General features: G+C 47.2%; 1 protein-coding gene across 1 annotated transcript in view; it reads right to left on the bottom strand.

Moving 5' to 3' along the window:
- Nucleotides 1-12169, bottom strand: part of PDZD7 (PDZ domain containing 7) — a 29446-nt gene that overhangs the window by 8538 nt on the left and 8739 nt on the right. Inside the window, exons 5-12 of the mRNA XM_083441009.1 lie at nt 11526-11702; nt 9323-9470; nt 7861-7921; nt 6185-6655; nt 5081-5266; nt 2833-2990; nt 754-845; nt 444-535 (exon numbers count right to left, since the gene is read on the bottom strand). Coding sequence (XP_083297135.1) covers nt 444-535; nt 754-845; nt 2833-2990; nt 5081-5266; nt 6185-6655; nt 7861-7921; nt 9323-9470; nt 11526-11702 — 1385 coding nt within the window. The remainder of the gene's footprint in view (nt 1-443; nt 536-753; nt 846-2832; nt 2991-5080; nt 5267-6184; nt 6656-7860; nt 7922-9322; nt 9471-11525; nt 11703-12169) is intronic.

Raw genomic sequence — 12169 nt, 5'->3', positions numbered from 1 at the left:
CGGGTGTAGCTAAGGAGGGCAGGGGGGGCAGCTGCCCCCCTAAATCAAGTAGATCAATAAAAATACTTAACTAAGTTTCTGCCCCCTAACATGAAGCCTGCCCCTCCCCGCAACATAAATCCTGGCTTTACCCATGATTTTGTCTCTTGGTGCCAAGAAGAACTGAGCAGAAAAATCAACAGTCATTTGGAATAAATATTCAGATGGTTTGCAAGAAATGTTGATTCAGCTGAGCTCTCCCCATATCACCCCATTTGCTTTCTTTTCCGGACAAATAAATAGACTGAAATGATCCTTTCCTCGTGGCAACCCTTTTGAATAGGAATGTTTTCCACCAACTGCTTCTAGCATCCATAAAATGAAAGAGAGCTTTGACAAGCCCCCCCCCCAATCCATCACCCCCTCCTCCTTCCACCTGTGATCCTTGCTGGCTCCTTCCCCACCTGTTCTGCTCTTCAGGGCATCATAAGCTTCAAGCTCCACCGGCACAACCATACTGTCAAAACGGCCCAGATCCGTGGGGGTGATCACACTCCTGTAAAAAAAAAAAGTGGGAGAGAAGACTCATGGGTGTTTGGTGGCTCATGCAATGCAGCTGTTTTAGGGGAAGAACATGGCAAATAACCAAAGAGAGCACCAGAAGGAAGCAATGGGCACCCTGGGCAAGCCTGGGGTGATGTGCACTTCTCTCCCCACCCTCTGAGTTTAGTGGTGCAGTTCAGCCTCCCACGGTTTATTGCTTCCTGTTCCTACCTGATATCTCTGAGGAGAAGCAACTTTTCGGGCCGGTCGAGAATCGCCAGGAGTGGCCTCACCAGATCTTCCACCCCACTTTCTTGGATGTACTGTGTGTTGGGGGGAAAGTAACCATCAGCAGAGATCAAATGGAATAGCCCCATCTTGCTATTCCGTTTGAAGCAGCAACAGATCCCTTGATCCCCGTTACTATTCTTTGTTGCTCAGTTGATGGGTGGGGAGTTTAATCCTGCTTTCCGTAAGGAACTCTTTCCCAGGATAAGCAGGATTGAACTGCCTGGGCATCAATGGATGGCTGGGGGGTTCAATCCGGCTTTCTGTTGGGATCTTCAGCTGTACCAGATGTGAAGCAGGTGTTCATTTGGGGAAAATGGGGAGGCCTGGCAGGTCAAAACTGGTTCCCCCCAAAAGGTGGTTCCCCCTCCCTGACCCAAAGTTGGACTAATATGCCTCATCCTAGCTCCAGGTGGGCAATGTGTGGCCCCAGCCCCCTGCAAGCAATCAGTTCAGACTTCTGACAAGAGTCAGGCTGGGAGGGGGGACAGAGAACAAGGCATGTCAGAGATGCAGTGTGGTGCTGGTGTTACAGAAAGAGCACAAGAAAATGGGTAGCCACCCCACATTGGGCTCTGCTTCTGCCCATTGCTGGTTTCAGCACTGCCCACCCCAACAGATTACTCCAAGGGAGTGTGACCCTTGACAGGAAAATCTAAGAGAATACAGACAGTGGACCTATCTGCAGACTGAGCCATTTTAATCAGAATGCTATCCTTAAACATTTTAATAAAGCATTTTAAGGTTGCAGTCCTAGAGACACGAGAATGTAACACACACACACCGTGAACACAATTCAACATGCATAGGGCTGAATTGCATGCTTGTAGGTGGAAGTCTTTATTAGTTTATAGGATTCCTGATAATCCTGCCCTTAGGAGTCTTAGCAAAAAGAAACCCGTTTCAGGGTGGCTGCTGCATCAGGCTATCAAGCAATCCTCTCCCTGCCCTAGTTTCATTTGTCCCTCTCTGCACGAAGATTAGTGCCCCCCTCTCTTCCTCGGGCTTCCCAGAAGCAGTCTTGGGAATGAGTTTCAACAATGTGCTAGCTCAGAGCTCCCTCTAGTGGCACATCAAAGGCCAACAGGAATGGTGAGAAGTGGGAGGTACCAAACTGGTGAGGGCAAACATTCCATGCCCTGCAAGCGTCCCAGAAAAACCAGGACATCACATTTTTTCTCACAAGAGGACACTGGCCTTTTTGGGTGCTGTGACCTTGTGCAATTACGCACAGCGACACCCCCCATCTTGCATGCCACCCCATGCCCAAAAACACTGGGGTTTTTTTGGGGGGGGGGATTGCAGTGAAAAATGGTGCAAGATCAAAGCACTGAAAATGGCCACTGTCCCCTGGTGAGAAAAAATGGGAAGATGGCATCCCGTTTTTTGCCTTTGATGCTTTTGAGGGTATGTAAGACCTTCAAAGCTGCAGTGAATGTTGGATTGCCAGACATGCCAATGCCTGCTTTGCCCTACCAGATTTTCACCCTAAGTCTGCACAGAATAGGCTCCAAATAAAAGCAAGCAAACCACCTGTGGCCACAAACACTCTTACTCCACTTTAAGAGTTGTGTCTCCCCCCCCCCCCCAACAAGAGTCCTGGGAACTCTAGTTTGTTAAGGGAGCCAAGAACTGTTTGAAGATTTTCAACACATCACAAATCTCAGGATTCTTTGGTGGGGAAGCCATGACACTTAAAGCAAAATGAGAGACTCTTAGTTAAATGAACGCAATGGGTGCCAAACCATGTGCCAGAGTGAGACAAAACGCAAGAGCCTCATGTTGGACCATCCTGTTAATCGTCCTGTTTGGCACAGTAGTCACCAAGCTGGTGCTTCTGGGAAGCCTGTCAGCAACAGGACAAATGGGATGCTTTAAAGCACAGCCTTACGGAAGAGAGGTACAAATGTAACTGAAGGCAGAGTGAGGCAACTATAGATCATAAGTTGTTGCAAGACATTTCACAATCAAGGGAGAGATTGGCCCATTCAGGCACACATGGCGGCTGTCCTCCATCCTTACCCGGGTGCAGTGTCTCAGCACAGCTGCCACTTCATCCTCCATCAGCAGCTTCCTGGCCATGTCTTCAATAAGCAGCAGGTGGCTCTCGGTGACTTTGCTGCGCTCCGTGCCATTGTACTGGGGAGAGGAGCCCAAGGAGGGGAAAAGGCGGCCTTTTTCTGGGAGGGGCACCACAGAAAGTCAGTGCAAAAACATAATCCGGGAATAACAAAGCATGAGGCCATTAGCCACCTGGAACCACAAGCCTGAAATGCATGCATGCACTTGAAATCTTATGTCTGTGGGTAACTACTGGCACTGCACATGCAAGTTATTCTGTACCCACAAGCACCCCAGTGTAGATGAAGATGGTTAGGGTGCTGGATTTGGATGTGGGATGTTCAGGTGTTGTACATTCGCAGCTGAGAAAGGAAAGGCGTGAAGAAGTGGCAATTGATATCAACACAAAAGCACACACATGCACAGGTTTCCAAAGGCATGCTCACGTGAAGCTACATGCTTGTTGCTCAGTTACCCCGTCTCAGAGTGCGGGTGACAATCTTCTGTACGACGCTAACTGCAGGCAAGAGGGTAAGATGGGAAGAAAGAGCAAAGACAAATAGTTTGGAATCTGTAGTGGAGAAGGGCAAATTGGAGGGAAGCGGTGGCCATTTTGGACTGGTCTCTGCTCTATCTGATGAAAAGGGAGAAAAGGAAAACTGTACTGCCATTCTGCCTTTTGTTTTTTCTTACAATTTGTGCAAGTCTGACAGACAGTGCTGTCTATACCACCTACTGGCCCCTACAGATTGTTTTATGTGTGTGTCCTTCAACCAGTCACGGTGGAATAACTGTGCATTAGTGATGGGTTTATACCGGGCTATCCACACATCTTTCTGCTTTCTTAGTTGTCCTGCGATGTTTCCCCAATGTTAGTGCATTCTTACTATATAGAGGGGCACGTCTGCGTCTAGTGCAACACAAGTGAAATGATGCCCCCCGCTCCAAACATTTGTGGTGTGAAAAGTTACAGGATTTCAGCAGCGAGTTACAGAATGTGCACTGACTGCACAAAGCAGTATGCACGCCTTGGACCTTTGCAAGTGCAAACAGCAGCAAAAGCAGAAGGGTGTATGACTGTCCCAATAGCATCATGAGCACAAATAATCACAGAAAAGATGCCTGAAGAAGACCATATTCCCTCATGGTCAAACCTTCCAGGGCCCACATACCAGTGGTGGGTGTGGCCAAAGTGTATTCTTGCACTTCAGGGACCCAGCCCAGCCAGGTAAAATAACTAGACAAGTGTGGAGCAGGGCCTGAGCAGAGTTTCTGAGGACCAGAGAGAGAGAGAGATCTGGAGAAGGGGTCACATTTGGCTCCTGGCCCTGAGGCTCCTCCCCCCGACATAGGGAGACAGGCCAGTATACAGTACAATTCTCTGTGCCACATTTTCCCATGTTTCCCAGAGACTTTTCCTGACACTTCCAGTTTAGTGATGAAATGCTGAAGCAAGGGTTATGACAACTTGTTCTGCCAAATGTGACCTCCAGAGGATTCTTGTGCCCCACAGACTGACTCTGGCCACCTTCCTGCTCTAGGTGCTTCACACCAAAGCATCAGCATTTGGCAAATGCACTTCCATTGTGCTCCCTTGTTGCCCAACCAGTAGAAAGGATGAAAGGCCAAATGGAAAAGCCCTTAGCACAGAATGGAAGATGCTGTTTCTCAGTGCTCTAGTAAATGAACCAACAGCCCAGTCTACGTCCACCTGGTAAAATGGGCCCCTAATCTTGGCTAGGCCAAATCCTGGGGCCTTCTCTTTTGGTCATGGTGTGCGGAGAGAAATGGACAGCCAAGAAAGGAACAGAAATTCTCCAGCTCAGCTGTTGATATAAATAGGAATGGTGATTGGTTCCGCTGCCTGCTGGCTGGCAATCACATTCAGGCTGTGTACACACTATAAGCTTTGAAGCACATTCAAAACACACTCTTGCCCTTTCTGAGCATTGTAGTTTGTTAAGGGTCACTGGGAATTTTACCTCTGTGAGGGGAAATGCTCACACACTTGACAATCTATTATTCTCCCTGTTTCTGTCCCTGCCCAATAAAGGGGGAAAGCCTTGTAGTGAAAGGTTCTCTTCTCCCCACCAAAAATCTCAGTGGACCTTGCTGCCATGCGCAAGTTTACAATGAAGCAGGACCAGATTCAAGAGCCAGAGTACTGTGCTCTCTGGAGGATGCTAGAAACAGAACATCTTTTTGTTACCTTTCTCGCCATCAGACCGTGCTGGGGATTTGGATCTCCTCTGTGTCTCTGGTGACCCAGCTGCCGAGCTTGGCTTCCCTGTCCGGGTGCTTTTTAAGAACAGGTTCATGAGGGTTTTGGAGCGCTGGAGCGTGGCCTTCTTCTCCGAGGAGACCGGCTTCTCTTTCTTCCTCTGGCGTTTCTCCTCTGGGGCAAGAATCCAAAAAGTCATACCTGAAGATCATAGCCCTGGGATAACCCAAAATATGATCCTTCCCCACTCCAGCCCCATTGACAGCGTATTGTGGGTACCATTTTAAGAAGGAGAAGAAAAGGTATCTGGTTATGTAACTTTCTGACTCTGCCTGTTAAATGGGGCCAGAAACCTTCTGCATGATGGAACAAAATGCACAGACCAGTGTCTTTCAGATGTGCCATGGGATTTTCTCCTCTCTGCCTACATATTAAGGGTCAGGACTGTTTAGCAATAAGGTACATTTTCGAAACTCCCTAGGAGAGAAGTGGTCAATCAAATCCCTGTGGACAGGCTGCAAGCTGGACAGGAGCGCAATAGCACTCTGCCCACCTGCGATTCCCAACAGCTGATATTCAGAGGTGTAAAGTCTCTGACAGTGGAAGTAGAACACAACCATGGCTAGTAGCCATTGATAGACTTATCTTCCATGAATTTGTCTAATCCTCTTCTCTTTGCCTTATCCCTCTCCCCTTCTTCCTCCATAAAATTATTTCCTGGGTTCACACTTAATATTTGACATCAAAATAATGTTGCATTAATGTAAAATGAAAAGGGGGGGGGGGAATGTAAGTTTTCCAAAACTGCAACCCTCCTGATTTACACTACATTACTGTATTGCTATAATGATAATGATGATAACAGCAGCAGCAGCAATCTCAATTCTCCCAGTATTTATGTAGTCAAAACAGAAAGGTACCCCCATCACCCCAGCAGCCCAATAAAGACTGAGCATGCTCAATGTGTGTGGAATGCTCCCTGGGGGGAAACGGGACATGGGGAGGGGGACTGGAATGGGGTGCCTGGAATCCTGTTGCAGTTTCCATGAACCATGGTAAGAATGGTAAGAATAACGATCCCATGGCACCTACCATAAATGGTCAGATAGCTCTGCGATCTCTTGATGGGCTGTCGTGGACGGCTGAGTGCCAGAAGGAGGGCAGTTTTAGGGGAGGGGTCTGTTGTCTCTCTGCTGGCAAAGGGCCGGTGCTTCTTCAAGCGGAAGGACTCTTTGAGGCTCTCGGTGCGGATGGCGGTGTCTTTCAGGATCTTCAAGGGCTCCACAACCCGTCGGGTCTCCATCACCAGACTCCCCGAATAGGAGGCACCGTCTGACAGCGGATCAGTCTGCATGGCGGTCTCTGCTCTTTCCAAGGTGTGTCTCTGGACTGGCAGCTCAGCAGAGATGCCAACATCCACCATGCAACTTTGTGCTGCTGAGCTGGGGATCGGGGCCATGAACAGGCCATTCATGGAGCTGAAGGGGGTCCCTGAGGAGTAGGATGACGCAGAGGAGCTGGATTCCGAGGTCTGGGACAGCTCCTGCAACCGGCCATTGGTCACTGTGTGGAGAGAGAGAGAGAGAGAGATGAGTATTATAGGAGTCTTTTCTGTTTTGACAATCCATGTTAGTACAATAAATGCACAGAAGCTATCCATTATTGCACACAGGCCAAATGACTTGCATTGCTTTTGTTGTGGGAATACTGCCTTTCCACAGCAAGGAATGTGCTACAACTTTGTATCTGGGGAAAAACAACAACCCCAATTGTTGTGCTGGATAGTTCAAGCACTGCTATTATTATTGCTGTGTGGAATGAGATTATGAGTGTGCCATGAGAGATTATGAGTGTGCCCACCTGATACTGAGTTAGATGTACAGTGGTGCCTTGGTTCTCAAACGACTTGGAACCAAAATATTGCAATCCCGGAAGTAAGTGTTCTGGTTTGCAAACTGCTCCATTTTAAGTGTTACGCTTCCGTTTGGAGTGCCAGACTTCTGATTTGAGTGCCACACTTCCGTTTTGAGTGTTACGCTGAGGTCTGTCTGTTTTTGCTATTTGTTTTGTGTTTTTGTTTTTGCGGCTCTTTTTTGTTTTTGTGACTGTGTGTAACCCAGTTCAGCTACTGATTGATAGATTGTGTGACTGCAGTACATTGTTTATTGCTTTCATTTTATGGATCAGTGGTCTCATTAGACAGTAAAATTCATGTTAAACTGCTGCTTTAGGAGTTGTTTTTAAAAGTCTGGAATGGATTAATCCATTTTGCATTACTTTCTATGGGAAAGCATGCCTTGGTTTTGGAACGCTTTAGTTTTGGAACGGACTTCTAGAACGGATCAAGTTTGAGAACCAAGGTACCACTGTACCAATGTCCTGACTCAATATTAGGCAGCTTCCTATGCTCCTCTGAACTGCTGTTTTCTTTCTTTATGCAACAGACTCATAGATCTATGCTATTGCAAGCATGTTCTTAAGGGTGAAAATGCCAAGTGGGAGGAGAGAATTTGAGCTCCATCAACAATGGTCTGTGCAACACAGCACCCACTCCTGGGCTATTCTTTCTGCATGTTTTGTCTTTTGATGACACTGCATTCTTTGCAAACAGCCCAAACGCAAGGGTGAGGGAGGAAGGAGGATTGTTTTCTGAAATGCAAGGAGGGAAAGCAATTTGCTTTCAGAATGCTCTGGCACTCCTTACTCATCCTTAGCAAAGCAACACCCAGCATATTAATGTAGACAGAAAATGTGCATTTGTGTCTTACATCTGTTGAGCCAGCAATACTCAGCCACCATTTCCTTGTATGCAGGGAACCTCCCCGTCTCCTAGATGGAAAGCACAGAAGACAGACACAACACGTCATGGGATCATTTGCTGCCTGCCCAGCACTGAGCGGTGTCTTCAGAGGCTAACCCGATCCCAGGCGGAGAGACACTTTGATAAATAATGCATCCCCCACTGCCAGGTCCCTTCCCAGCTGAAACTGAATCTGCTAAGTCTCAAGAGTCTGGGTCCCACAGCGTCTTGGGGAGGGAGTTGCTGGGCGTCACAGAAGGCAGCAAGAAAGAGACTTCAGTGCTGCTGCTTTGGCAAGCAACTTCTTAGAGGGCATGGTCTCTTTTTTGGGGCACATTGAGCAGAAATGGAGGGCTTCTGCTTTCCACCTCTAGCAGCTACCACTTCGTAAGGGCTCATCAACACTTTTGCTTGACCCGTATTTTTTTACTTTCTTTCCACTTTCTTTCCGGTATTTTGATTGTATTTTATACGAGTTAATTCAAGAGCTTTCCTCTTGGTTTTGTAGCCGTGTCTTGTAAAAATCTCACCCACTGAATCAGATCTCATTATATGTGCAGAAAATCTGAAGAGAGATTTTGTTTAACTGAGCTTCAGTTCAGTGGGTAAGATCGGATTTTTGCTAGGGACAGCTGCAGAACAAAGAGAAAAGCTCTCAAACCCTGGGGAATTAATGGGTACACAATATGGTAAAAAATAAGGGTCAAGCAAAAGTGTGGATCAGCCCTTTATCAAAATAGTAGTCTTTGCTCCCTGGCCCTTTGTAGCCTACTTATTTATAAAGTGCCATTTTCCTAGGCCAGGGTGCCACGCTCTCTGCTCAGCCATAGAAAGGATGTATCCTATGTCTGGCTAGGTAGAGAAAGAGATTACAACTGTAGGAAGCTGACTATGGGAGCTGGTGAGAACTCTGACAATACCCAGCAATCAGGATATTGGTGCCTTGTCTCATGGCCCTAGGGACGCGGATGGTGCTGTGGGTTAAACCACAGAGCCTAGGACTTGTTGATCAGATAAGGTCGGCGGTTCGAATCCCCACAACAGGGTGAGCTCCCGTTGCTCGGTCCCTGCTCCTGCCAACCTAGCAGTTCAAAAGCACGTTAAAGTGCAAGTAGATAAATAGGTACCGCTCCGGCGGGAAGGTAAACAGTGTTTCCATGCGCTGCTCTGGTTCGCCAGAAGTGGCTTAGTCATGCTGGCCACATGACCCGCAAGCTGTACGCCGGCTCCCTCAGCCAATAAAGCGAGATGAGCACCGCAACCCCAGAGTCGGTCACAACTGGACCTAATAGTCAGGGGTCCCTTTAACTTTACCTTTACTCATGGCCCTAACCTCCCATAGTAATGGGACCACTGGGTCATCTTCCAATAGAGTAACACCGCTTCCTATCCCAATCTTGGCCCAGCACTTGGCAAGGCACAGGCCTCACCTTGATGGTCAGCATGATGTGGGTCTGCCCCTTTAGCACTTCCACTGCCTTGCTATGGCTGATGTCGTCAAACTTGACTCCGTTGGCTGCAAGGACTTGGTCGCCGACCTTGACCCCATGAAGCTCAGCAAGCCCGCCGGGATCCACTCTGGGAACGATACAACATTAGGATGATTATTCTTGAATGGGAACAGTGAAGCTTTGGGCAGGTATACAAGGCATTCCAAGTCAAGTGAACAGGACAAGGGGAACTAGAACATGTTCTTGGTCAACGGAGAGGGGGAGGCTGTCAGAGGGTTGGGCCTAATGACCCGTTGGGTCTTTCCAACTCTCCAGTCCCAGGATTCTATGACAATAAGAGTGGTGCAACAACTCTGGTTCCTTCTAGCATAACTGGAAGGCATGTCCCTCTAAGGCACTTTCCCTCATGGCTCTCAAAGGAGAATTGATTCTGAAAACAGAAGAGCCTTTTTTACCTTCTCTTTAGATTATGGTTACCAGATTTTTTTCAATGAATCCGGGGACACCTTTTTTTTTTTGGAAGCTGAGTAGCAACAGGGAGTCAGTAGTGGGGTTGGTGAGGCAAAAGACCCTGGGCCCAAGCACACATGCATATTGTATAAAGGTGCAAAGCCCTTCTTTCTCACCCTGAGAAACATAAATGCACAGAGTTGTTAAAAAACTGGGCAATGGCTACCCACCCGTGGCTCCCCAGCCTCCCCCGATCTGTCAAAACAAAGGGGGAAGGGGGCAGGAGATCGGGGGAGTCATGGGTGTGCGATGCGCCATTGCCCAGTTTTTTAAAAGTCTGCGCATTTATGTTTCACAGGGTGCGAAAGAAGGGCTTTGCACCTTGCCCGGCAGAGAAACCGCACACCTTGCGCCCCTCCTGTGCAATGGCCACCCGCCCGCTAACAGACTGGCTCCGGGCTGCTGAGGCTGCCACTGCCATGTTTCCCAGGGACAAATTTGCAAATCTGGGGACATTCCGGGGACGGAATTTGTCTGGGGAAAGATTTGCAAATCTGGGGATTAGATTGGAGGTAATAGCCAGGATGTGAGTGACTCCTTCTAATAAATTCACCAATGTCTCAGTAAATTATTGAAATGACCCAGCTTTTAAACTAATTGTGGAAGATTGGCATAAGCCCCGTATTCAGAGCTGAAGATTATTTGTCCCCAGTTCATAGAAAGCCATGGATCAAATCTAATGATGTGGTCATGCTACAGAAGGTGACATCAGCTGTGGCTTCTCTGAGGTTGCATGCATTTGGGACTGAACAAACTTGATTGAAAAAGTCTAAATACAAGAGGCAAGAGGGCTGCTACAGTCGCATACAAATGCTACACAGACACAAGATAATACTACAGACACAAGATACGGCAATTTTACTCTAGATTAATTAACCTGAAAGAAGGATCTATATTTGGTATCAAATTCAAATAAGATTGAATAACCATTACAGTCACAGCCCTGTACCAAAAGAGTGGGGGGGAATCTATCTTTTTCTCATGATATACCTAACCCAATTTTACATTTAAAAGGTGGATCAAGGGTGTTAAAGAGCACCTATTAAACAGATCCAGTAAGTTTAATAAGATTTACACCCAAGTAAACATTCATAATTGAGGTTTAAGCAAGCTCTGGTAGTTTATTCTGCGGCTTGCAGAGTGAGCAAGGATAGCAAGCAAAACAAATTCTACAGTGCACCACTGTATTTCTACAAAGAATCGTATCATATCATTATGGCTGGAGCTTCTTAATAGAAATGGGTCCTAAGTATTATGCAGGGATAGTAAACCTAATCTTAGGCTGCATACAAACCATACATTTAAAGTACATGTCTTCTTCCAAAGAATCCTGGACATTGTAGATTGTTCAGGGTACTGGGAGTTGTAGCTCAGTTAGGAATAAATTACAGTTCTCAGGATTCTTTGGGGGAAGCAATGTGCTTTAAATGTATGGTGTGTACTCAGCCAAGGTGGTATCAAGATTCCAAAACAGTTAAAAGTGGCAAGCTCCAGTGTGAAACAGCTCTTTAGTGCTCAATCAGAACAAAGGCAATTCAGGATTTTTTTCTGGGTTGATGTTTGCTCAAAGAGCACTAAAGAGTGGGTTTTCCCTGAGAACTGAGTGGGGTGAGCAGAAAACCGCTCAGACTCATGCTTTCAAGTGGAAGTGTGGACAAGCCTCAAGACTTACTTGGAGACGTAGATACCAAGACCATACTCTTTCCCCCCACGGATGTTGAAACCCAAGCAGTAGTCATCAGAGGTGGTATACAGGTGAATGATCCGCCGCCTCCCAATCTCAGAGCTCGTGTCTGATGGAGTTGAGCCACTCCTCTCCACAATCAGACGCTTGTTCACCACATCAACCCTGTGGCGAGATAAAGAATTCACCGAGTATTCTGGACTCTGCTGAAATATTTTTGAATGGAACTTGGAAAATCAATAAGCCCATAGGTGGCAGGCAGAACGTAAACAGAATTGCAATCTGGATGTTGAACAACCGTAACTGAGACTTAGACCCAAGGAACAGGGTGATTTATTTATTTTTTTGTACACAAGGAGGGTTCACTCTTCTTCCACCTACCCCAGCTACCACCCTGAGAAAAATAGCTCTCCCCATGTGGCAGTTAGGCTTAGAGGAAAGCTTCCATGGATGCAAATGGGAGCTTTTCCCTCTTAGGGACAATTGCCATGTGGGGGAATGGGGCTGAGGAAGGGGAAGAGAGAGAGAGAATGAGAATTAATGTGTCCATGTGTGAGACAGAAAGAGAATGAAAGCAATGTGGGGTGGCTCCAGCCACACTAGCATATGGCCACCTCTGGAACAAAGCTTTA

Source organism: Podarcis tiliguerta (genome assembly GCF_965153285.1).
Source record: "Podarcis tiliguerta genome assembly, chromosome: 5".
In the NCBI taxonomy this organism is placed as follows: domain Eukaryota; kingdom Metazoa; phylum Chordata; class Lepidosauria; order Squamata; family Lacertidae; genus Podarcis; species Podarcis tiliguerta.
Note: the sequence above shows the minus strand (reverse complement) of the source record. Positions and strands in the feature narration are given on the sequence as shown.